This window comes from Rana temporaria, chromosome 3, assembly GCF_905171775.1.
Source record: "Rana temporaria chromosome 3, aRanTem1.1, whole genome shotgun sequence".
Lineage (NCBI taxonomy): Eukaryota > Metazoa > Chordata > Amphibia > Anura > Ranidae > Rana > Rana temporaria.
This window is the reverse complement of record NC_053491.1, coordinates 220650-248394: the sequence shown is the minus strand read 5'-3', so window position 1 is coordinate 248394 and position 27745 is coordinate 220650. Positions and strand designations below refer to the sequence as shown.

General features: G+C 57.1%; 1 protein-coding gene across 1 annotated transcript; it reads right to left on the bottom strand.

The window, feature by feature from the left end:
- Window positions 1-236: 236 nt before the first annotated feature.
- On the bottom strand, window positions 237-26143 carry LOC120931048 (MOB kinase activator 1A). The gene is made up of 6 exons (XM_040342172.1): window positions 26037-26143; window positions 24440-24606; window positions 14374-14467; window positions 12198-12331; window positions 4990-5153; window positions 237-1068 (listed from the first exon to the last, which is right to left on the bottom strand). The coding sequence occupies exons 1-6, from the start codon at window positions 26048-26050 to the stop codon at window positions 991-993; spliced, it is 651 nt and encodes a 216-aa protein (XP_040198106.1). The 5' UTR covers window positions 26051-26143; the 3' UTR covers window positions 237-990.
- Between the last annotated feature and the right edge of the window lie 1602 nt (window positions 26144-27745).

The following is a 27745-nucleotide window of genomic DNA, read 5'->3' as shown; positions in this document are numbered from 1 at the left end:
CTTTTCACCGACCCGAAAATGCCATCATGGTACCCCACCCCCACCCATCCCAAGCTCCTCCTTCCCTCCTGTATGAGGCTCAGGATTTGGGGGGTTTAGTGACAGATTGATGGTCTGTGGGGACTTGTCACTCCCCCCCCCCCCCCCCCGATGGAGTGTCTATCAGCCAATCAGGAAAGGGGTCCTGGGTTATGACCCTGAAGTGATCACAGATGAAGAAGACGCCACACCGCGCATTTTCTGGTTAGATTTTTATTTCTATATCCATAAAACAGCAATTTCTTGGTTTCTGCAGCCCAGTTGCTTGCGCTTTCTGCAATGGAAATGATAAAATAGATCTTCTGCGTTGCTGAGAGAAAAATGGAAGAAATGGATTCAAATAAAACTAAAAAAAAAACATAAAAAATAAAAATTCCTTCTGGAACTCGGCTAAAATTTCATAAAAATAAAAACACGAATGTGGCCGAGCGACGCGCCAAGAACCACGCCCACCCTACAGGAAAAGGTTGCTGGTGCTTCCCATTGGTGAGCGTTTGTACAGCGGCGGGGGGCTGGGCGGCACTTAATACACCCCCGCCCCTCCCCCGGCTCTTGTGTAAACCGCATTCCGCTCTTCCACACTAAAAGATGATAAAAAGGCAATCGAAGGAAAAATATCACAACTTCCAGGAGAGATCATAAAAAACAATATAAAATGAGAAGCGGCGGGGGAAGCGCGGCGAGTGGCGTTATAGGAGGCGGCCGAGTCCTTGGGGACCTTTTCCTCCCTGAAATGACGGGATGGGGGATGGGGGCGGAGTGTTCCTTTAAAAGCATTTCTATAAAAGTTCATACAAAAATAAGGTAAGGCAATCTCTATGTAAAGGGAAGACTTCCAGCGGAGCGCCCCCCACCCCCCAGGTCAGTGGTAAGTGGCCGTCCAATCAGGCGATGGTTTCCAGGGGGTGGGAGGCGCCCCCTTCACAGGAAAGACGCGGCTCTGCCGTCCCTCTATCTGTCCTTCGATCCCAACTTCTCGATCAGTTCCTGGAGTGGGGCCAACTCCCGCCGGTCAATCAGATTAAATTCCTTCAAAGAAAAAGAAAAAAAATTAAAAGCGGAAATATAAAATTTATAAAAGAATAAAAAACAATTTTATATAAAAAATCTTGAACTGAATAACAGGACGGGGGATTGGTGAATTCTTCGCTCCCCTCTAGGTGAATGAACACCGACATGACAACCATGGGCAATCGGATGGGGGTGCGGGCACCCGGGTGACACCCACCAAAGAGCAACGCTGCCCAGCGCCACCAGAGGGAGAAAGACTGAGCCACTGCCAGGGTACAGACATGCCACACTACTGACCAGAGTCCCCCCACCAGAGGGAGAAAGACTGAGCCACTGCCAGGGTACAGACATGCCACACTACTGACCAGAGTCCCCCCACCAGAGGGAGAAAGACTGAGCCACTGCCAGGGTACAGACATGCCACACTACTGACCAGAGTCCCCCCACCAGAGGGAGAAAGACTGAGCCACTGCCAGGGTACAGACATGCCACACTACTGACCAGAGTCCCCCCACCAGAGGGAGAAAGACTGAGCCACTGCCAGGGTACAGACATGCCACACTACTGACCAGAGCCCCCCCCCCCCCAGAGGGCGAAAGACTGAGCCCCTGCCAGGGTACAGACATGCCACACTACTGACCAGAGTCCCCCCACCAGAGGGAGAAAGACTGAGCCACTGCCAGGGTACACACATGCCACACTACTGACCAGAGTGCCCCCCCCCCCCCCAGAGGGCGAAAGACTGAGACACTGCCAGGGTACAGACATGCCACACTACTGACCAGAGTCCCCCCCCACCCCAGAGGGAGAAAGACTGAGCCACTGCCAGGGTACAGACATGCCACACTACTGACCAGAGTCCCCCCTCCCCCAGAGGGAGAAAGACTGAGCCACTGCCAGGGTACAGACATGCCACACTACTGACCAGAGTCCCCCCTCCCCCAGAGGGAGAAAGACTGAGCCACTGCCAGGGTACAGACATGCCACACTACTGACCAGAGTCCCCCCCCCCAGAGGGAGAAAGACTGAGCCACTGCCAGGGTACAGACATGCCACACTACTGACCAGAGTCCCCCCCCCCCCCCCCCCCCAGAGAGAGAAAGAAAGACTGAGCCACTGCCAGGGTACAGACATGCCACACTACTGACCAGAGTCCCCCCCCCCCCAGAGAGAGAAAGAAAGACTGAGCCACTGCCAGGGTACAGACATGCCACACTACTGACCAGAGTTCCCCCCCCCCCCCGGAGGGATCACTGCTGTAGTTTTGCTGGGCCCGTCGGCCGTTCTCCATTACTTGTGCTGGGGACTGGACTACGTCCGCAGTCTCTGACCAGGATAATGTTATGACATTGTTGAAAAGGGGGTGGCGCATGGGTGACCCTAAAATGATGCCCCTCCCCCCTTAAAAAAAAAAAAAAAAAAAAAAAAAGTTGACAACTACTACATCCATCAGGTCTGTAATAAGCAGTCCAGAAGGGGGGGGGCTGGGAGTATTGGCCCCGGGTTGTACTTCATCGTATAGCATGGGACACAGGATTGGTCAAGGGGGGGAGAGGGAGACTCTGCTGATGGGCCGACACTTCTTGGGGGGGGGGGGGGGGACATGGAGTCGGCATATTTTGGGGGTGTTGGGGGTTGTAGGACGGGTTTGATCTCCGCTTTGCACACTTGCTGCCCATTTAGTAAAATGTAAACCAATGAAAGGTTCATTAGGAGGGGGGAGGGGGTGGAGCTAGAGGACTGAATGACGTCACCGCGAGGTAAATCTCCAATAAGAATGTCAGGGGAATTGTACAGACGAGGGGGGGGGGCTCTAGGCTGGTGAATGTTGGGGGAATTGTACAGACGAGGGGGGGGCTCTAGGCCGGTGAATGTCGGGGGAATTGTACAGACAAGGGGGGCTCTAGGCCGGTGAATGTCGGGGGAATTGTACAGATGAGGGGGCGCTCTAGGCCGGTGAATGTCGGGGGAATTGTACAGATGAGGGGGCGCTCTAGGCTGGTATAAGAAGAACACACAACGTCATTCATCGATTACACAAGAGATCGGCGGAGACTCCAGGAAGTTGAACCACTTCCCATTCTACAGACTCTGATGTAATCGTTCCTGTAGAACGCGGAGCGCTGTCTCATTAACCCTCGGATGGCAGAGCGAGCGACCGACCCAATTAAACTGCAGCAAAAATATTCAACTAGAACTCGGAGAGAGAAAAGAAGATCATGTGACGTCAGAGCGAGAGACCTGCGCCTCCCGAGGACGTCACAAAGCGAGAGACCTGCGCCTCCCGAGGACGTCACAAAGCGAGAGACCTGCGCCTCCCGAGGACGTCACAAAGCGAGAGACCTGCGCATCCCGAGGACGTCACAAAGCGAGAGACCCGCGCATCCCGAGGACGTCACAAAGCGAGAGACCCGCGCCTCCCGAGGACGTCACAAAGCGAGAGACCTGCGCCTCCCGAGGACGTCACAAAGCGAGAGACCTGCGCCTCCCGAGGACGTCACAAAGCGAGAGAGCCGCGCCTCCCGAGGACGTCACAAAGCGAGAGAGCCGCGCCTCCCGAGGACGTCACAAAACCCACTAAAGGCCAAATCTGACTTCCACACAAAATATAAAACACGACCCCCACATATGTACAACCAATAAATCCTGCATAGAAGTGCGTGATCCAATAGAAATGTGGTCAGTGGGCGGGGCAGTCAATGGACTGAGAGCAGCGATCACAACACTTGTGTTCTCATTGATAAGTCCTCCAGCCGCAGAGCTCTGCATGAAGGGGGAGGGGAAACATGAGGATTTGGGGGGTTCCTCTGATAAAGGTCCAGGCCGACTTTGCCGCATTGAGGGGCCAATGGGCGGGGCCACGTATTGTAAGATCTCGGAGGAGAACCTCCTTCCCTCAGACAGAACACTGAAGATGGGTGGGGGATGGGTCTTCCAGCATGACAATGACCGAAAACATATCGCCATGGCAACAAAGGAGGGGCTCAAGAAGAAGCACATGAAGGTGATGGAGTGGCCTAGCCGGTCTCCAGACCTTAATCCCATAGAAAATGTATGGAGGAGCTGAAACTTTGAGGATTTAGAGAAGATCTGTAAAGAAGAGAAAATCCCTCCTGAGATGTGTGGAGACCTGATCACCGACTACAAGAAACGTCCGACCTCTGTGCTTCCCAACAAGGAACCTCCCCCAACTACTAAGGGACCTCCCCCAACTACTAAGGGACCTCCCCCAACTACTGAGGGAACTACCAAGGACCCTCCCCCAACTACCAAGGGGCCTCCCCCAACTACCAAGGGGCCTCCCCCAACTACTACTACTAAGGAACCTCCCCCAACTACAAGAAACGTCCGACCTCTGTGCTTCCCAACAAGGAACCTCCCCCAACTACTAAGGGACCTCCCCCAACTACTAAGGGACCTCCCCCAACTACTGAGGGAACTACCAAGGACCCTCCCCCAACTACCAAGGGGCCTCCCCCAACTACCAAGGGGCCTCCCCCAACTACTACTACTAAGGAACCTCCCCCAACTACAAGAAACGTCCGACCTCTGTGCTTCCCAACAAGGAACCTCCCCCAACTACCAAGGAACCTCCCCCAACTACCAAGGAACCTCCCCCAACTACCAAGGAACCTCCCCCAACTACCAAGGAACCTCCCCCAACTACAAGAAACGTCCGACCTCTGCGCTTCCCAACAAGGAACCTCCCACAACTACTAAGGAACCTCCCCCAACTACTAAGGGGGACACATACTTATTCTCCTCCATGTATAACATTTGTATCATGTGATCTCTCTGGATCTTTGGTTGATATTCTGTCTCCATCATATAAAATACACCTATGAGAGAAATTATAGACCCTTCATTTCTATGTAAGGGGGGGGGGGGGGGAAGGGATGTTGGGTGTGGGGGGGGGGGGGAGACGATCGTTCCTCTCACCTGAACGAAGAAGATGAAATGTTTGAAGGAAGTGTTGAGATGAGCTTCTTCCTGCAGCTGCATGACGGAGTCGAAGTGCTGGTGGTAGATGTGGGCGTAAACCCGGAAGAGGCGCTTCAGGATGGTCTTTGCCACAGACATGAAGTTCTTGGGGAAGGGAACACCTGGGGAGAGCCAATGAGAGAAGAGGGTGAGGATGGAGACCAATCACTGCCTTACACTGAAGAGAGCGGACCCCCCCCCCCCACACTAAAGAGGGCGGACCCCCCCCCACACACTAAAGAGGGCGGACCCCCCCCCACACACTAAAGAGGGTGGACCCCCCCCCCCCACACACTAAAGAGGGTGGACCCCCCCCCCCACACACTAAAGAGGGCGGACCCCCCCCCCCACACTAAAGAGGGCGGACCCCCCCCCACACACTAAAGAGGGTGGACCCCCCCCCCCCCACACACTAAAGAGGGCGGACCCCCCCCCCACACTAAAGAGGGCGGACCCCCCCCCCACACTAAAGAGGGCGGACCCCCCCCCCCCACACTAAAGAGGGCGGACCCCCCCCCCCCCCCCCCCACACTAAAGAGGGCGGACCCCCCCCCCCCCCACACTAAAGAGGGCGGACCCCCCCCCCACACTAAAGAGGGCGGACCCCCCCCCACACACTGAAGAGGGCGGACCCCCCCACACTAAAGAGGGCGGACCCCCCCCCCCCCACACTAAAGAGGGCGGACCCCCCCACACTAAAGAGGGCGGACCCCCCCCCCCACACTAAAGAAGGTGGACCCCCCCCCCCCCCACACACACACTGAAGAGGGCGGACCCCCACACACTAAAGAGGGCGGACCCCCCACACACTAAAGAGGGCGGACCCCCCCCACACTAAAGAGGGCGGACCCCCCCCCACACTAAAGAGGGCGGACCCCCCCCCACACTAAAGAGGGCGGACTCCCCCCACACACTAAAGAGGGCGGACTCCCCCCACACACTAAAGAGGGCGACCCCCCCACACACTAAAGAGGGCGGACCCCCACCTCCCACACACTAAAGTGGGCAGACCCCCCCCCCCCACACTAAAGAGGGCGGACCCCAGCCACACTAAAGAGGGCGGACCACCCCCCCCACTAAAGAGGGCGGACCCCCCCACACTAAAGAGGACGGACCTGCCCATCCTGACCTGTGATCTCAACTGCTGGGATGACACTTCTCTGGGGGGCCATGGCAGAAAAGGAAAGCACCCCCCCCCCCATTATTCTATGAAAGGTAGAGACTCAGAAGTCTACATTCAGCCAATCACTGGGATCCCAACCCCCTGCAGCACCTCAATACATACCGCCCCCTCCCCCCCACCACTGGGGGGCACACAGGGGACTTCCATCAAATCTTCAGCAGCTGTACATGGTAGCCAGATCTCTATAGTGAGGGGGGGGGGGGAAGTATTTGATTGGCTGCTGACTTTGTGACAAAGATACGATCAGTCTGGAATTTTAATGGTTGTTGTATAACAGAGAGAGACACTCCATGATCCTTCATGTGCTTCTTCTTGAGCCCCTCCTTTGTTGCCTTGGCGATATGTTTTGGGTGATTGTCATGCTGGAAGACCCGTCCCCCACCCATCTTCAGTGTTCTGTCTGAGGGAAGAAGGTTCTCCTCCAAGACTTGATGGAGGACACTCTGCTATTGTGTGAAGGAGTTCTTTGTTGATATGTATGATAATGTGGATTGTAGTTCGGGAGCCAGGAGACATCAAGGCTAGGACCTGAATGGTCATATCGCGGAGTCTGGACAGGATTAGTTAATTAGCTCATGTTAATTTATGTTTATGTTTCTGGTCACAGATGTATTCTTAGAGTAATATGAGCCGGAGGGGGGGGGGACCTCCTCTTCTACTGTACAGAAGTCTGTATTCTTGTTCTAATAACAGTCTGATGTTTTACCTTACACTGAAGTACGGCTGGTGACTGTGGGGGGGGGGGGGGGCTAAACAAGTTCTGGATAGAGGAAGCATTGACAGCGGACATAGTCCTGTTGAGGACGAGGGTTCGTAACACCCCCCCAAAGCATGTTTCCACCTCCATGTATGACAGTGGGGGATGGTGTTCTCCATGTATGACAGTGGGGGATGGTGTTCTTGGGGGTCATAGGCTCCTCCTCCTACAAACACAGCGAGTTGATACCAAAGATCTTGATTTTGGTCTCCTCTGACCACAACCCCTCCCCCCAGTTCTCCTCGGAATCATTCAGATCTTCATTATCAGACATCAGACGGGCTGTACATGTGATTTCCTGGGCAGGGGGCCTTGCGGGGGCTGCAGGATTTCAGTCCCTCCCGGTGTAGTGTGTCACCGATTGTTTCCTTGGTGACGATGGTCCCGGCTGAGATCAGTGACAAGATCCTCCCGGGTAGTTCTGGGCGGATTCCTCTCCGTTCTCCTGATCATTGATCCTCCCCGAGGGGAGATCTTGTATGGAGCCCCAGACTGAGTAGGGTTGTCACCTCATCCCTTTAAACCCGATCACCTCCATTTCTTCATTAATGTTCAATATCCCCCCCCCCTCTTTGGGGACCAAAGAATTGAAGTGGGGGGAGAATGTAGCCATGAAGTACACAGGTTCTGAGGATGATGAAGGTGGAGATTTAACTCACTTGGTGCCTCATCTGCATTAAATCCTCAGAACCCGTGTAATTCATGTGTGATCGGGTTTAAAGAATGAGGTGGCAACCCCTAAGACCGAGGAGAGTGATCGTTATTTTGTGTTTCCTCCATTTGTGAATAAATCCCACCAGCTGTTGTCTCCTCCCACCAGCTGTTGTCTCCTCCCCCCAACTGTTGTCTCCGCCCACCGAGCTGCTTGGCGAGGGTCTTGTAGCCCATTCCAGCCTTGTGTAGATCTCCAATTTTCTCCCCGACAGATCTTTGGTCTTCCCATGGTGGAGAGATTGGAAACTGATTGGTTCTGTGGACAGGAGTCTTTTATACAGGTAACAAGCTGAGATCAGGAGCACTCCGAGGGAGAGAGGGAGACAGAGACAGAGTTCTCCTAATCTCAGCTCATTTCCTGTAGAGAAGACACCTGGGAGCCGGAAATCTCGCTGATTGGTCGGGGTGTACATACTTATTTCACTCTAAAATGCAAATCAGTTTAGAACTTTCATGAAATGTGATTTTCTGGATATTTTTTTTGTTTTTCTCTCCCTGTTATATAATAATCCGACAATAAAATGATAGAGACCGATCGTTTCTTTGTCACAGAATCAGCCGCCGATCAAATACTTTTCCCCCTCACTGTAAACTTCCGATCGTTCAGTGAAGCTTTGAAAGTTAGAAGCAGATTGGTTGCCATGCACAGCTGCCCCTCCAATCCCCTCCCCCCATGGAGGACATGTTCCGCCTCTGTAGATGGAGAAGTCACATGAAATCCGGGAGGAGCGGGTGACACCGCAAAGCCGTGCCCAACATCTGCCACATGCGTGTCACCGGACTGCGAGCAAAGGTCACATGACAGGAGGAAGAACATAAATAACAGCGGGGGAGGAAAAGAGGAACCGACTCGCCACAATCTCCGAGTAAACACTTCACTCCCCCCCCCCCCCATTATAGGTCCTGCCCCCCCCCATACATCATTATATGTCCTGCCCCCCCCCCATACATCATTATATGTCCCCCCCCCCCAATGTCCACAGAGCACAGTATACGTGTCGTGGGGGGGGCCTTGGTGTAACGGAGAATAATCCCCATATGAAGAGCCGGCCCGGACTTCACTTCCTCTTCTATCACACCTCCCCCACCCCCCGTATCAGCAATGATACATTATATGGAGAGATCCTGTGAACAGTGACATCACCCCCCACTGGCCAATGAGAAACAGCGGCAGCCGGGCACCTGGAAGAAGCTGCTGGGTACACTGGAGAGAAAGTATTGCTGACCTTCCATCTACAATAAGATGCCAAGGGGCACCCCCTACAGACTTCCCAACCCCCTCCTCCAACAGGCCATTGTAGACTTCCCCCAACCCCCCCTCTGCAGTCTTCCCCTAACCCCCCCCCCCCGCAGGCTTTGGGGGTGGAGTGTTGGACTGTAGTACTGCGAAGGAGTCTAGAAGTCAGCAGGGGTCAAGGGTAAAGTGTTGGACTGTAGGGGTCAGCAGAGGTCTGAGGTGGAGTGTAAAGGTCGGGGGTGGAGTGTAGGAGTCAGCAGAGGTCAGGGGTGGAATGTTGGACTGCAGAGGAGGTCAGGGGTGGAATGTTGGACTGCAGAGGAGGTCAGGGGTGGAATGTTGGACTGCAGAGGAGGTCAGGGGTGGAATGTTGGACTGCAGAGGAGGTCGGGGGTGGAATGTTGGACTGCAGAGGAGGTCAGGGGTGGAATGTTGGACTGCAGAGGAGGTCAGGGGTGGAATGTTGGACTGCAGAGGAGGTCAGGGGTGGAATGTTGGACTGCAGAGGAGGTCAGGGGTGGAATGTTGGACTGCAGAGGAGGTCAGGGGTGGAATGTTGGACTGCAGAGGAGGTCAGGGGTGGAATGTTGGACTGCAGAGGAGGTCAGGGGTGGAATGTTGGACTGCAGAGGAGGTCAGGGGTGGAATGTTGGACTGCAGAGGAGGTCAGGGGTGGAATGTTGGACTGCAGAGGAGGTCAGGGGTGGAATGTTGGACTGCAGAGGAGGTCAGGGGTGGAATGTTGGACTGCAGAGGAGGTCAGGGGTGGAATGTTGGACTGCAGAGGAGGTCAGGGGTGGAATGTTGGACTGCAGAGGAGGTCAGGGGTGGAATGTTGGACTGCAGAGGAGGTCAGGGGTGGAATGTTGGACTGCAGAGGAGGTCAGGGGTGGAATGTTGGACTGCAGAGGAGGTCAGGGGTGGAATGTTGGACTGCAGAGGAGGTCAGGGGTGGAATGTTGGACTGCAGAGGAGGTCAGGGGTGGAATGTTGGACTGCAGAGGAGGTCAGGGGTGGAATGTTGGACTGCAGAGGAGGTCAGGGGTGGAATGTTGGACTGCAGAGGAGGTCAGGGGTGGAATGTTGGACTGCAGAGGAGGTCAGGGGTGGAATGTTGGACTGCAGAGGAGGTCAGGGGTGGAATGTTGGACTGCAGAGGAGGTCAGGGGTGGAATGTTGGACTGCAGAGGAGGTCAGGGGTGGAATGTTGGACTGCAGAGGAGGTCAGGGGTGGAATGTTGGACTGCAGAGGAGGTCAGGGGTGGAATGTTGGACTGCAGAGGAGGTCAGGGGTGGAATGTTGGACTGCAGAGGAGGTCAGGGGTGGAATGTTGGACTGCAGAGGAGGTCAGGGGTGGAATGTTGGACTGCAGAGGAGGTCAGGGGTGGAATGTTGGACTGCAGAGGAGGTCAGGGGTGGAATGTTGGACTGCAGAGGAGGTCAGGGGTGGAATGTTGGACTGCAGAGGAGGTCAGGGGTGGAATGTTGGACTGCAGAGGAGGTCAGGGGTGGAATGTTGGACTGCAGAGGAGGTCAGGGGTGGAATGTTGGACTGCAGAGGAGGTCAGGGGTGGAATGTTGGACTGCAGAGGAGGTCAGGGGTGGAATGTTGGACTGCAGAGGAGGTCAGGGGTGGAATGTTGGACTGCAGAGGAGGTCAGGGGTGGAATGTTGGACTGCAGAGGAGGTCAGGGGTGGAATGTTGGACTGCAGAGGAGGTCAGGGGTGGAATGTTGGACTGCAGAGGAGGTCAGGGGTGGAATGTTGGACTGCAGAGGAGGTCAGGGGTGGAATGTTGGACTGCAGAGGAGGTCAGGGGTGGAATGTTGGACTGCAGAGGAGGTCAGGGGTGGAATGTTGGACTGCAGAGGAGGTCAGGGGTGGAATGTTGGACTGCAGAGGAGGTCAGGGGTGGAATGTTGGACTGCAGAGGAGGTCAGGGGTGGAATGTTGGACTGCAGAGGAGGTCAGGGGTGGAATGTTGGACTGCAGAGGAGGTCAGGGGTGGAATGTTGGACTGCAGAGGAGGTCAGGGGTGGAATGTTGGACTGCAGAGGAGGTCAGGGGTGGAATGTTGGACTGCAGAGGAGGTCAGGGGTGGAATGTTGGACTGCAGAGGAGGTCAGGGGTGGAATGTTGGACTGCAGAGGAGGTCAGGGGTGGAATGTTGGACTGCAGAGGAGGTCAGGGGTGGAATGTTGGACTGCAGAGGAGGTCAGGGGTGGAATGTTGGACTGCAGAGGAGGTCAGGGGAGGAATGTTGGACTGCAGAGGAGGTCAGGGGAGGAATGTTGGACTGCAGAGGAGGTCAGGGGAGGAGCATAGAGGTTGGAGGAGGAGCGTAGGAGTCAACAGAGGTCAGGGGTGGAGCATAGAGGTCAGCAGGGTCAGGGGTAAAATGTTGGACTGTAGGAGTCAGCGGTAGAGGTCGGGGGTAGAGCGGTAGAGGTCGGGGGTGGAGCGTAGAGGTGGAGCGTAGAGGTCAGCGGTAGAGGTCGGGGGTGGAGCGTAGAGGTCGGGGGTGGAGCGTAGAGGTCGGGGGTGGAGCGTAGAGGTCGGGGGTAGAGCGTAGAGGTCGGGGGTAGAGCGTAGAGGTCGGGGGTAGAGCGTAGAGGTCGGGGGTAGAGCGTAGAGGTCGGGGGTAGAGGTCGGGGGTAGAGCGTAGAGGTCGGGGGTAGAGCGTAGAGGTCACATGGTCTATTCTGTCCACACAATGACATCCATTCACAGAGAGGAGTCAATGAATAGAGGAGTCTGCGCTCCGGCTCAGCAGCAGGAAACCATGAAGATAAATGGAAAGATCGGAGAGTCCCGATCACACGATGGACCTACTTCCCGAAAAATGGAATGCAATTCCACCAAATCCATTCCAGGGACAGCACTACAGAAGGGGTGAAGACAAGTTGTCTTTAGAAGGGGGCCACAGCCTGAGCAAAAAAGACCCCCCCCCTATAGAGGACACTGGTGCTCTGTGTGGAAGCAGGGGTCTCTCTGCAGAGGTCCGACACTCCCTGCTGTAATCAGGAAAGCTCACAGCCCCTCGTGAGTTCTGGATCTTAGGAAGGGGAGCGTTAATCTTCTGCAGGGAAGCGCGTTTTATCGTAGAAGACACAAAGTCTCCTCTGCATGGACAATCCCGCCTCTTCCCACAGTTACAGACAGAAGAGGTGCGGCCTCCGAAGTGCGGCCTCCGAAGTGCGGCCCTCGTCACCCGATAGCGAAGAAGAGCGCCACACACAGGAGATGACAGAGAATCGCAGGACATTCTTCTTACCGATCTTGGAGGGGAAGAGCGTCTCGTCATCCAGCTGGTCCTGGACCCAGGTCATCAGATAATCGATGTACTTCGGAGCCGAACACTTGATGGGTTTCTTTATGTTGGTGCCGTCCGCCCAATGATATTCATACCTGGAGAAGAGGGGGAAGGGCAAGAATAAATAGCTGGCTTCTCATTGGTTTATGACTGGATGGGGGAAGACATGATCGGGAAACATTCCATTTGCTCCTCTATGAGGATCTCATTCACATTTAACCCCTTCACCTCTGGAAGGTTTGCCCCCCCCCTTCAGGACCAGTCTCTGCTATTCAGCACTGCGCTACTTTATCTGGTCATGTGACATCGCATCTCACATTTCTTGTGACCTCGGCTGGTTTAACGATTGGATAATTAACGTTTCTGGTTACAGTTTGTATTGTTTGGGTAATACGATGGGGGATGGGGGGGACGGGCCTCCTCCTCAAGTGTATAAAGTGCGGTCTCCACTAACAAAAACCCAGCAGAAGGGCTGACAACAGGGCAGAGTGCTACTGGCCTCTGTCCAACACCTACAGTGGCTCCATGGAGCTGGGATGATCGGCTGCTCTCCCCATCAGACCGAGCCCCAGACTGATGTAGGGATGCTTCACTCACAGCTGCATCGCTGGCAACAGGGCAGAGTGCTACCAACCTCTGCCCAGCACCAACTGTGGAGTTCCAGGGAGCCGGGCAGTTGGCCTCTCTCTCCAGTGAGAAGCTGAGGTAGTGAAGCTTCTACTCCCAGCTGAATTGCAGGCAACAGGGCAGAGCACCGCTGGCATCTGCCTAGTGCCTACAGTCTCTCCACAGCTTCAGGAAGCAGCAGACTGAGGCCCGGAATGTTACAAACCACCCGGACAGCCGGACCGAGTCAATGACCTCTGCCCCACACTCACCGACAACAACTTCTCCTTGCAGCCAAGAATGAAGATCATGCAGACTGACTATAAAAGTTCACTCTGCCTGACTAACGCATGTCCAGACTGGGGGGGGGGGGGGGGGGGGGGGGGGGGGAATCTTGTTAGTGGACTTTTGATGGGGGAGAAATTGACAGACTCACCCGGGACAGAGACTTGGAGGGGACAGAATGCTGGCCTCTTACCCACTCACTATGGGCCCCGGCGTTTGCGGGAGCTAAAAGCATTTATGCAATACAAAAGGATATTATTAGGGAGGCCATGATGGTCTCTACCAGGTCATCAGCAAGTCACCCGCCTGGGGCCTCCGGCCTTAATGTGCTTACTGCAAGTAGGTCTGCTATTGTGTGAAGGTGTCCCGTCTTTACACTTCTGATGTGTTTTGTGTCTGCGCTAGAAGACAGCAAGCCTGACCCAGAAGACGGCAAGCCTGACCCAGAAGACAGCAAGCCTGACCCAGAAGACAGCAAGCCTGACCCAGAAGACAGCAAGCCTGACCCAGAAGACAGCAAGCCTGACCCAGAAGACAGCAAGCCTGACCCAGAAGACAGCAAGCCTGACCCAGAAGACGGCAAGCCTGACCCAGAAGACGGCAAGCCTGACCCAGAAGACGGCAAGCCTGACCCAGAAGACGGCAAGCCTGACCCAGAAGACGGCAAGCCTGACCCAGAAGACGGCAAGCCTGACCCAGAAGACGGCAAGCCTGACCCAGAAGACTAGACTAGGTAATCAACTCATGTTAATCTATATGTTTCTCAACTCCAGTCCTCAAGGCGCACCAACAGGTCATGTTTTCAGGCTTTCCATTATTTTGCACAGGTGATTTCATCAGTTTCACTGCCTTAGTATTTACCACAGCAGTTTCATCCGAGGGAAATCCTGAAAACATGACCTGTTGGTGCACCCCGAGGACTGGCGTTGAGAAACACTGATCTATGTTTCTGGTTGTAGTTTGTATTGTTGAGGCAATATGATCAGAAGGGGGAGGGGGGGGGGGGCACTTCCTTCTCAAGTGTATAAAGTCTGCATTCTCGTTCAAATAAACAGTTCCAGCCAATCGAGTCCTGCCTGGTTCTTGGTTGTAATATGCGGCTATAATATCTGATATGGGGGAGGGGTTATATGACGGAAGCGCTCAGGCGGGGCGCGGGACGTTCCATTACAGAGACATCTGAAGAGGGGCTGAACCTTCCACTTTCTATCCAGCCTCACATGTGAGGGCCCCCACCAGTACATACCTGGGCCCCGCGGACATCACCGAACAGCTGGTCTCGGTGCAGAACTCGGTGATGGTTCCATATAACATGTTTATCTGGTTGAAGAAATCTACGGCTGAAAAACAGAGAAGAAGAGAAAACACGAGGTGAGTTCTACAGAACACGTCACTCAACCGGTTCAATTCACTAAAACTGGAGAGAAACACCACCACCCCCCATCCTCTGCCACGAGACGCGGGAAAAGAGAGACAACCCATCCTCTGCCAGGAGACGCGGGAGAAGAGACAACCCATCCTCTGCCAGGAGACGCGGGAGAAGAGACAACCCATCCTCTGCCAGGAGACGCGGGAGAAGAGACAACCCATCCTCTGCCAGGAGACGCGGGAGAAGAGACAACCCATCCTCTGCCAGGAGACGCGGGAGAAGAGACAACCCATCCTCTGCCAGGAGACGCGGGAGAAGAGACAACCCATCCTCTGCCAGGAGACGCGGGAGAAGAGACAACCCATCCTCTGCCAGGAGACGCGGGAGAAGAGACAACCCATCCTCTGCCAGGAGACGCGGGAGAAGAGACAACCCATCCTCTGCCAGGAGACGCGGGAGAAGAGACAACCCATCCTCTGCCACCAGACCCGAGAGAAGAGACAACCCATCCTCTGCCATGAGACCAGAGACACAACCCATCCTCTGCCACCAGACCCGGGAGGAGACACAACCCATCCTCTGCCACCAGACCCGGGAGAAGAGACAACCCATCCTCTGCCACCAGACCCGGGAGAAGAGACAACCCATCCTCTGCCACCAGACCCGGGAGAAGAGACAACCCATCCTCTGCCACCAGACCCGGGAGAAGAGACAACCCATCCTCTGCCAGGAGAGCCGGGAGAAGAGAGACAACCCATCCTCTGCCAGGAGAGCCGGGAGAAGAGAGACAACCCATCCTCTGCCAGGAGAGCCGGGAGAAGAGAGACAACCCATCCTCTGCCAGGAGAGCCGGGAGAAGAGAGACAACCCATCCTCTGCCAGGAGAGCCGGGAGAAGAGAGACAACCCATCCTCTGCCAGGAGAGCCGGGAGAAGAGAGACAACCCATCCTCTGCCAGGAGACCCGGGAGAAGAGAGACAACCCATCCTCTGCCAGGAGACCCGGGAGAAGAGAGACAACCCATCCTCTGCCAGGAGACCCGGGAGAAGAGAGACAACCCATCCTCTGCCAGGAGACCCGGGAGAAGAGAGACAACCCATCCTCTGCCAGGAGACCCGGGAGAAGAGAGACAACCCATCCTCTGCCACGAGACCCGGGGGAAGAGACAACCCATCCTCTGCCAGGAGACCCGGGAGAAGAGACAACCCATCCTCTGCCAGGAGACCCGGGAGAAGAGACAACCCATCCTCTGCCAGGAGACCCGGGAGAAGAGACAACCCATCCTCTGCCAGGAGACCCGGGAGAAGAGACAACCCATCCTCTGCCAGGAGACGCGGGAGAAGAGACAACCCATCCTCTGCCAGGAGACCCGGGAGAAGAGAGACAACCCATCCTCTGCCAGGAGACCCGGGAGAAGAGAGACAACCCATCCTCTGCCAGGAGACCCGGGAGAAGAGAGACAACCCATCCTCTGCCAGGAGACCCGGGAGAAGAGACACAACCCATCCTCTGCCAGGAGACCCGGGAGAAGAGAGACAACCCATCCTCTGCCAGGAGACCCGGGAGAAGAGAGACAACCCATCCTCTGCCAGGAGACCCGGGAGAAGAGACAACCCATCCTCTGCCACGAGACGCGGGAGAAGAGAGACAACCCATCCTCTGCCACGAGACCCGGGGGAAGAGACAACCCATCCTCTGCCACGAGACCCGGGGGAAGAGACAACCCATCCTCTGCCACGAGACCCGGGGGAAGAGACAACCCATCCTCTGCCACGAGACCCGGGGGAAGAGACAACCCATCCTCTGCCACGAGACCCAGGAGAAGAGACAACGCATCCTCTGCCACGAGACCCGACACCAGAGACACAACCCATCCTCTGCCGTGAGACCCGACACACAACCCATCCTCTGCCATGAGACCCGACACCAGAGACACAACCCATCCTCTGCCATGAGACCCGACACCAGAGACACAACCCATCCTCTGCCATGAGACCCGACACCAGAGACACAACCCATCCTCTGCCACGAGACCCGGGAGGAGAGACACAACCCATCCTCTGCCACGAGACCCGACACCAGAGACACAACCCATCCTCTGCCATGAGACCCGACACCAGAGACACAACCCATCCTCTGCCATGAGACCCGACACCAGAGACACAACCCATCCACTGCCATGAGACCCGACACCAGAGACACAACCCATCCTCTGCCATGAGACCCGACACCAGAGACACAACCCATCCTCTGCCATGAGACCCGACACCAGAGACACAACCCATCCTCTGCCATGACACCAGAGACACAACCCATCCTCTGCCATGAGACCCGGGAGAAGAGACACAACCCATCCTCTGCCACGAGACCCGGGAGAAGAGACACAACCCATCCTCTGCCATGAGACCCGACACCAGAGAGACAACCCATCCTCTGCCATGAGACCCGACACCAGAGACACAACCCATCCTCTGCCACGAGACCCGGGAGAAGAGACACAACCCATCCTCTGCCATGAGACCCGACACCAGAGACACAACCCATCCTCTGCCATGAGACCCGACACCAGAGACACAACCCATCCTCTGCCACGAGACACAACCCATCCTCTGCCATGAGACGCGTCACCAGAGACACAACCCATCCTCTGCCATGAGACCCGACACCAGAGACACAACCCATCCTCTGCCATGAGACCCGACACCAGAGACACAACCCATCCTCTGCCACGAGACCCGGGAGAAGAGACACAACCCATCCTCTGCCATGAGACCCGACACCAGAGACACAACCCATCCTCTGCCATGAGACCCGACACCAGAGAGACAACCCATCCTCTGCCATGAGACCCGACACCAGAGACACAACCCATCCTCTGCCATGAGACCCGACACCAGAGACACAACCCATCCTCTGCCACGAGACCCGGGAGAAGAGACACAACCCATCCTCTGCCATGAGACCCGACACCAGAGACACAACCCATCCTCTGCCGTGAGACCCGACACCAGAGACACAACCCATCCTCTGGCACGAGACCAGAGACACAACCCATCCTCTGCCATGAGACCCGACACCAGACACAACCCATCCTCTGCCACGAGACCCGACACCAGAGACACAACCCATCCTCTGCCACGAGACCCGACACCAGAGACACAACCCATCCTCTGCCACGAGACCCGACACCAGAGACACAACCCATCCTCTGCCATGAGACCCGACACCAGAGACACAACCCATCCTCTGCCATGAGACCCGACACCAGAGACACAACCCATCCTCTGCCATGAGACCCGACACCAGAGACACAACCCATCCTCTGCCATGAGACCCGACACCAGAGACACAAGCCATCCTCTGCCATGAGACCCGGCACCAGAGACACAACCCATCCTCTGCCACGAGACCCGGGAGAAGAGACACAACCCATCCTCTGCCATGAGACCCGACACCAGAGACACAACCCATCCTCTGCCGTGAGACCCGACACCAGAGACACAACCCATCCTCTGCCATGAGACCCGACACCAGAGACACAACCCACCCTCTGCCATGAGACCCGACACCAGAGACACAACCCATCCTCTGGCACGAGACCAGAGACACAACCCATCCTCTGCCATGAGACCCGACACCAGAGACACAACCCATCCTCTGCCACGAGACCCGACACCAGAGACACAACCCATCCTCTGCCACGAGACCCGACACCAGAGACACAACCCATCCTCTGCCACGAGACCCGACACCAGAGAGACAACCCATCCTCTGCCATGAGACCCGACACCAGAGACACAACCCATCCTCTGCCATGAGACACGGGAGAAGAGACAACCCATCCTCTGCCATGACACCAGAGACACAACCCATCCTCTGCCATGAGACCCGACACCAGAGACACAACCCATCCTCTGCCATGAGACCCGACACCAGAGAGACAACCCATCCTCTGCCACGAGACCCGACACCAGAGACACAACCCATCCTCTGCCATGAGACACGGGAGAAGAGACAACCCATCCTCTGCCATGACACCAGAGACACAACCCATCCTCTGCCATGAGACCCGACACCAGAGACAACCCATCCTCTGCCACGAGACCCGACACCAGAGAGACAACCCATCCTCTGCCACGAGACCCGGGAGAAGAGACAACCCATCCTCTGTCATGAGACCCGACACCAGAGAGACAACCCATCCTCTGCCATGAGACCCGACACCAGAGAGACAACCCATCCTCTACCATGAGACACAACCCATCCTCTGCCATGAGACCCGACACCAGAGACACAACCCATCCTCTGCCATGAGACCCGACACCAGAGACACAACCCATCCTCTGCCACGAGACCCGACACCAGAGACACAACCCATCCTCTGCCACGAGACCCGGGAGAAGAGACAACCCATCCTCTGCCATGACACCCGACACCAGAGACACAACCCATCCTCTGCCACAAGACCCGGGAGAAGAGACAACCCATCCTCTGCCATGAGACCCGACACCAGAGACACAACCCATCCTCTGCCATGAGACCCGACACCAGAGACACAACCCATCCTCTGCCACGAGACCCGACACCAGAGACACAACCCATCCTCTGCCACGAGACCCGACACCAGAGACACAACCCATCCTCTGCCACGAGACCCGACACCAGAGACACAACCCATCCTCTGCCACGAGACCCGACACCAGAGACACAACCCATCCTCTGCCATGAGACCCGGGAGAAGAGACAACCCATCCTCTGCCATGAGACCCGACACCAGAGACACAACCCATCCTCTGCCATGAGACCCGACACCAGAGACAACCCATCCTCTGCCATGAGACCCGACACCAGAGACACAACCCATCCTCTGCCACGAGACCCGGGAGAAGAGACAACCCATCCTCTGCCATGACACCCGACACCAGAGACACAACCCATCCTCTGCCACAAGACCCGGGAGAAGAGACAACCCATCCTCTGCCATGAGACCCGACACCAGAGACACAACCCATCCTCTGCCATGAGACCCGACACCAGAGACACAACCCATCCTCTGCCATGAGACCCGACACCAGAGACACAACCCATCCTCTGCCATGAGACCCGACACCAGAGACACAACCCATCCTCTGCCATGAGACCCGACACCAGAGATACAACCCATCCTCTGCCATGAGACCCGACACCAGAGACACAACCCATCCTCTGCCATGAGACCCGACACCAGAGACACAACCCATCCTCTGCCACGAGACCCGACACCAGAGACACAACCCATCCTCTGCCACAAGACCCGACACCAGAGACACAACCCATCCTCTGCCATGAGACCCGACACCAGAGAGACAACCCATCCTCTGCCATGAGACCCGACACCAGAGAGACAACCCATCCTCTACCACGAGACCCGACACCAGAGACAACCCATCCTCTGCCAGGAGACCCAACACCAGAGACACAACCCATCCTCTGCCATGAGACCCGACACCAGAGACACAACCCATCCTCTGCCACGAGACCCGACACAACCCATCCATGAGACCCGACACCAGAGACACAACCAATCCTCTGCCATGAGACCCGACACCAGAGAGACAACCCATCCTCTGCCATGAGACCCGACACCAGAGACACAACCCATCCTCTGCCACGAGACCCGGGAGAAGAGACAACCCATCCTCTGCCATGACACCCGACACCAGAGACACAACCCATCCTCTGCCATGAGACCCGACACCAGAGACACAACCCATCCTCTGCCATGAGACCCGACACCAGAGACACAACCCATCCTCTGCCATGAGACCCGACACCAGAGAGACAACCCATCCTCTGCCATGAGACCCGACACCAGAGACACAACCCATCCTCTGCCATGAGACCCGACACCAGAGACACAACCCATCCTCTGCCATGAGACCCGACACCAGAGAGACAACCCATCCTCTGCCATGAGACCCGACACCAGAGAGACAACCCATCCTCTGCCAGGAGACCCGACACCAGAGAGACAACCCATCCTCTGTCATGAGACCCGACACCAGAGACACAACCCATCCTCTGCCATGAGACCCGACACCAGAGACACAACCCATCCTCTGCCATGAGACCCGACACCAGAGACACAACCCATCCTCTGCCATGAGACCCGACACCAGAGACACAACCCATCCTCTGCCATGAGACCCGACACCAGAGACACAACCCATCCTCTGCCAGGAGACCCGACACCAGAGACACAACCCATCCTCTGCCATGAGACCCGACACCAGAGACACAACCCATCCTCTGCCATGAGACCCGACACCAGAGACACAACCCATCCTCTGCCATGAGACCCGACACCAGAGACACAACCCATCCTCTGCCATGAGACCCGACACCAGAGACACAACCCATCCTCTGCCATGAGACCCGACACAAGAGAGACAACCCATCCTCTGCCACGAGACCCAACACCAGAGACAACCCATCCTCTGCCACGAGACCCGACACCAGAGACACAACCCATCCTCTGCCACGAGACCCGACACCAGAGAGACAACCCATCCTCTGCCATGAGACCCGACACCAGAGAGACAACCCATCCTCTGCCATGAGACCCGACACCAGAGACACAACCCATCCTCTGCCATGAGACACGGGAGAAGAGACAACCCATCCTCTGCCATGACACCAGAGACACAACCCATCCTCTGCCATGAGACCCGACACCAGAGACACAACCCATCCTCTGCCATGAGACCCGACACCAGAGACACAACCCATCCTCTGCCACGAGACCCGACACCAGAGAGACAACCCATCCTCTGCCATGAGACCCGACACCAGAGACACAACCCATCCTCTGCCATGAGACACGGGAGAAGAGACAACCCATCCTCTGCCATGACACCAGAGACACAACCCATCCTCTGCCATGAGACCCGACACCAGAGACACAACCCATCCTCTGCCACGAGACCCGACACCAGAGACACAACCCATCCTCTGCCATGAGACCCGACACCAGAGACACAACCCATCCTCTGCCACGAGACCCGACACCAGAGACACAACCCATCCTCTGCCATGAGACCCGACACCAGAGAGACAACCCATCCTCTGCCATGAGACCCGACACCAGAGACACAACCCATCCTCTGCCATGAGACCCGACACCAGAGACACAACCCATCCTCTGCCATGAGACCCGACACCAGAGACACAACCCATCCTCTGCCATGAGACCCGACACCAGAGACACAACCCATCCTCTGCCACGAGACCAGAGACACAACCCATCCTCTGCCATGAGACCCGACACCAGAGACACAACCCATCCTCTGCCATGAGACCCGACACCAGAGAGACAACCCATCCTCTGCCATAAGACCCGACACCAGAGACACAACCCATCCTCTGCCATGAGACCCGACACCAGAGAGACAACCCATCCTCTGCCATGAGACCCGACACCAGAGACACAACCCATCCTCTGCCATGAGACCCGACACCAGAGAGACAACCCATCCTCTGCCACGAGACCCGACACCAGAGACACAACCCATCCTCTGCCACGAGACCCGACACCAGAGAGACAACCCATCCTCTACCATGAGACCCGACACCAGAGACACAACCCATCCTCTGCCATGAGACCCGACACCAGAGACACAACCCATCCTCTGCCATGAGACCCGACACCAGAGACACAACCCATCCTCTGCCATGAGACCCGACACCAGAGACAACCCATCCTCTGCCATGAGACCCGACACCAGAGACACAACCCATCCTCTGCCACCCGACACCAGAGACACAACCCATCCTCTGCCATGAGACCCGGGAGAAGAGACAACCCATCCTCTGCCATGAGACCCGACACCAGAGACACAACCCATCCTCTGCCATGAGACCCGGGAGAAGAGACACAACCCATCCTCTGCCATGAGACCCGACACCAGAGACACAACCCATCCTCTGCCATGAGACCCGACACCAGAGACACAACCCATCCTCTGCCACCCGACACCAGAGACACAACCCATCCTCTGCCATGAGACCCGACACCAGAGACACAACCCATCCTCTGCCAGGAGACCCGACACCAGAGACACAACCCATCCTCTGCCACGAGACCCGGGAGACACAACCCATCCTCTGCCATGAGACCCGACACCAGAGACACAACCCATCCTCTGCCATGAGACCCGACACCAGAGACACAACCCATCCTCTGCCATGAGACCCGACACCAGAGAGACAACCCATCCTCTGCCATGAGACCCGACACCAGAGACACAACCCATCCTCTGCCATGAGACCCGGGAGAAGAGACAACCCATCCTCTGCCATGAGACCCGACACCAGAGAGACAACCCATCCTCTGCCATGAGACCCGACACCAGAGACACAACCCATCCTCTGCCATGAGACCCGACACCAGAGACACAACCCATCCTCTGCCATGAGACCCGACACCAGAGACACAACCCATCCTCTGCCATGAGACCCGACACCAGAGACACAACCCATCCTCTGCCATGAGACCCGACACCAGAGAGACAACCCATCCTCTGCCACGAGACCCGACACCAGAGACACAACCCATCCTCTGCCACGAGACCCGACACCAGAGACACAACCCATCCTCTGCCATGAGACCCGACACCAGAGACACAACCCATCCTCTGCCATGAGACCCGACACCAGAGACACAACCCATCCTCTGCCATGAGACCCGACACCAGAGACACAACCCATCCTCTGCCATGAGACCCGACACCAGAGACACAACCCATCCTCTGCCACCCGACACCAGAGACACAACCCATCCTCTGCCATGAGACCCGACACCAGAGACACAACCCATCCTCTGCCATGAGACCCGACACCAGAGACAACCCATCCTCTGCCATGAGACCCGACACCAGAGAGACAACCCATCCTCTGCCATGAGACCCGACACCAGAGAGACAACCCATCCTCTGCCATGAGACCCGACACCAGAGACACAACCCATCCTCTGCCATGAGACCCGACACCAGAGACACAACCCATCCTCTGCCACGAGACCCGACACCAGAGACACAACCCATCCTCTGCCATGAGACCCGACACCAGAGACACAACCCATCCTCTGCCACGAGACCCGACACCAGAGACACAACCCATCCTCTGCCATGAGACCCGACACCAGAGACACAACCCATCCTCTGCCACGAGACCCGACACCAGAGACAACCCATCCTCTGCCACGAGACCCGACACCAGAGACACAACCCATCCTCTGCCATGAGACCCGACACCAGAGACACAACCCATCCTCTGCCATGAGACCCGACACCAGAGACACAACCCATCCTCTGCCATGAGACCCGACACCAGAGACACAACCCATCCTCTGCCACGAGACCCGACACCAGAGACACAACCCATCCTCTGCCATGAGACCCGACACCAGAGACACAACCCATCCTCTGCCATGAGACCCAACACCAGAGAGACAACCCATCCTCTGACACGAGACCCGACACCAGAGACACAACCCATCCTCTGCCATGAGACCCGACACCAGAGACACAACCCATCCTCTGCCATGAGACCCGACACCAGAGACACAACCCATCCTCTGCCATGAGACCCGGGAGAAGAGACAACCCATCCTCTGCCATGAGACCCGACACCAGAGACACAACCCATCCTCTGCCATGAGACCCGACACCAGAGACACAACCCATCCTCTGCCACGAGACCCGACACCAGAGACACAACCCTGTACCCACCCCCCCTAACAGGTAACCCCTCCCCCCCCACCGCTCTGTGCTGTACCCCCCCCCATACAGGTAACCCCTCCCCCCACCACTCTGTGCTGTACACCCCCCCATACAGGTAACCCCTCCCCCCCACCGCTCTGTGCTGTACCCCCCCCCATACAGGTAACCCCTCCCCCGGTACTCACTGTTCACAGCGATCCATTCATTGAGATCCTCGCCCTCGGGTAACATGACGGCCTGCCGGAGGTTCCCGCTGCCCAGAGTGGCCTCGGCGTGTTTCAGGAGCTCGTACTGGTGAGACCCCTCCGGGATGTTCTTCTTCGGCTTGAAGGTCTTCGAAGATCGATTCCCACTGGAGGGAGAAAGGGGAGGAGTCACTCCGGGGGCTACCTACCTACTACACACACCTACCCCACCCTACTAACCACCACACCATCTACCCCCCACTGCAGGGAGAAAGAGGAGGAGTGTCACTCCGGGGGCTACCTACCTACCCCCATCCACCCCCCACCTACCTTCCACTGGAGGGAGAAAGGGGAGGAGTCACTCCGGGGGCTACCTACCCCCCCCCCCATCTACCTTCCACTGGAGGGAGAAAGAGAAGAGTCACTCCGGGGACTACCTACCTACTACTTACCCCCCACCCTACTACCCCCCCCCCACCAACCTTCCACAGGAGGGAGAAAGGAGAAGAGTCACTCTGGGGGCTACCTACCTACTACTTACCCCATCTACCCCCCACTGGAGGGAGAAAGAGGAGGAGGAGTGTCACTCCGGGGGCTACCTACCTACCCCCATCCACCCCCCACTACCTTCCACTGGAGGGATAAAGAGGAGACTAGTCACTCCGGGGGCTACCTACCCCACCCACCACCACCATACCATCCACCCCCCACACTTACCCCATCATACCATCCAACCTACTATCTAACCCCCCCCCACCTACCTTCCACTGGAGGGAGCAAGAGAAGAGTCACTCCGGGGGTTACATACCTACCCCACCCACCATACCATCTACTGCAGAGACAAAGACCATCTGAGTGACTCCAAACCTACATCACCTACCCCTCCCCCAATGAGATACGACACTCCTCCCTCACCGGTGTCAGTCCCACCCCCCTCTCCCTTCCACCCCCGGGTGTCAGTCCCCTCCCCCTCCCGGTGTCTCAGTCCCCCCCTCTCTTCCACCCCCGATTGTCAGACCCCTCCCCCCTCTTCCCTCTCCCCCAGTGTCAGTCCCCCCCCCCCCCCCGATTGTCAGACCCCCCTCTCCCCCCCCGGGTGTCAGTCCCCTCCCCCCTCCCGGTGTCTCAGTCCCCCCCCTCTCTTCCACCCCCGATTGTCAGACCCCTCCCCCCTCTTCCCTCTCCCCCAGTGTCAGTCCCACCCCCCCCCCCGATTGTCAGACCCCCCCCTCCCCCCCGGGTGTCAGTCCCCTCCCCCCTCCCGGTGTCTCAGTCCCCCCCTCTCTTCCACCCCCGATTGTCAGACCCCTCCCCCCCTCTTCCCTCTCCCCCAGTGTCAGTCCCACCCCCCCTCTCTCTTCCCCCCCGGGTGTCAGTCCCCTCCCCCTCTTCCCTCAGTTGTCAGTCCCCCCCCCTTAGGGTGTCAGTCCCCCCCTCTCTCTTCCACCCCCGATTGTCAGACCCCCCCCTCTCCCCCCCGGGTGTCAGTCCCCCCCCTCTCTTCCACCCCCGATTGTCAGTCCCCCCCCCTTAGGGTGTCAGTCCCCCCCTCTCTCTTCCACCCCCGATTGTCAGTCCCCTCCCCCCCGGTACGTACAATAAGAAGCTCATGTTTTCGGTTCTCTCCTCCGATCTTCTTCCCTCACCGATCACTTCCGGTCCCCCGCCCAACTCTCATCTCGCGGGAGCAGAAAACACCAGAAACCACGCCCCTCCGGACATGAGCGAAGTTGGTTGGCCAACCGCTACACAATGGGCGCGGCTCTGCAGGAGGATGGGCGGAACGTTAGATGACGGTGGTGCGCAAGGAGTGAAATGTGATTGGTTCGGAGGTCAGGGGAGTGGTGTGGGCGGGGTCTGAATGTATTGGAGACGTTGTGTGGGCGGGATCTTTGTGTATTGGGGAAGTAGCGTGGGCGGGGTGTGTGGGCGGGGTCTCTGTGTATTGGGGAAGTGGTGTGGGCGGGGTCTCTGTGTATTGGGGAAGTAGTGTGGGCGGGGTGTGTGGGGAGTGTGGGCGGGGTCTTTGTGTATTGGGGAAGTGGTGTGGGCGGGGTGTGTGGGCGGGGTCTCTGTGTATTGGGGAAGTGGTGTGGGCGGGGTCTGAATGTATTGGAGACGTTGTGTGGGCGGGGTCTCTGTGTATTGGGGAAGTGGTGTGGGCGGGGTCTCTGTGTATTGGGGAAGTGGTGTGGGCGGGGTCTCCGGTATCAGTCTGGAGGGAGGAGCGTCTTCTCATCGCTCTCTGGTGTCGCCAACATAAGACGTCACTTCCGGCCCAGGAGAGGAACTTCCTCCAGAGTTTCTCCTCACTTCCTGTTCAGGTAACAACACGAAATATCTCAGGAATCTGTCTGTGAATTCTATTACATTGTTTCCCTCAGAGGAGAATAGAATGGAATATATCTCTTGGGGGAGGGGGCACTCAGATATGGGGGAGGGGCACTCAGATATGGGGGAGGGGCACTCAGATATGGGGGAGGGGGCACTCATATATGAGGGGAGGGGCACTCAGATATGGGGGGAGGGGCACTCAGATATGGGGGGAGGAGGGACACTCAGATATGGGGAGGGGCACTCATATATGGGGGAGGGACACTCAGATATGGGGGAGGGGCATTCAGATATGGGGGAGGGGGCACTCAGATATGGGGGGAGGGGCACTCAGATATGGGGGAGGGGGCACTCAGATATGGGGGGAGGGGCACTCAGATATGGGGGAGGGGGCACTCAGATATGGGGGGAGGGGCACTCAGATATGGGGGAGGGGCACTCAGATATGGGGGGAGGGGGCACTCAGATATGGGGGGAGGGGGCACTCAGATATGGGGGAGGGGGCACTCAGATATGGGGGGAGGGGCACTCAGATGTATGGGGGAGGGGCACTCAGATATGGGGGAGGGGCACTCAGATGTATGGGGGAGGGGGCACTCAGATATTGGGGGAGGGGGCACTCAGATATGGGGGAGGGGGCACTCAGATATGAGGGGAGGGGGCACTCAGATATGGGGGAGGGGCACTCAGATATGAGGGGAGGGGGCACTCAGATATGGGGGAGGGGCACTCAGATATGGGGGAGGGGCACTCAGATATGGGGGGAGGGGGCACTCAGATATGGGGGGAGGGGGCACTCAGATATGGGGGAGGGGGCACTCAGATATGGGGGGAGGGGCACTCAGATATGGGGGAGGGGCACTCAGATATGGGGGGAGGGGGCACTCAGATATGGGGGGAGGGGGCACTCAGATATGGGGGGAGGGGGCACTCAGATATGGGGGAGGGGGCACTCAGATATGGGGGGAGGGG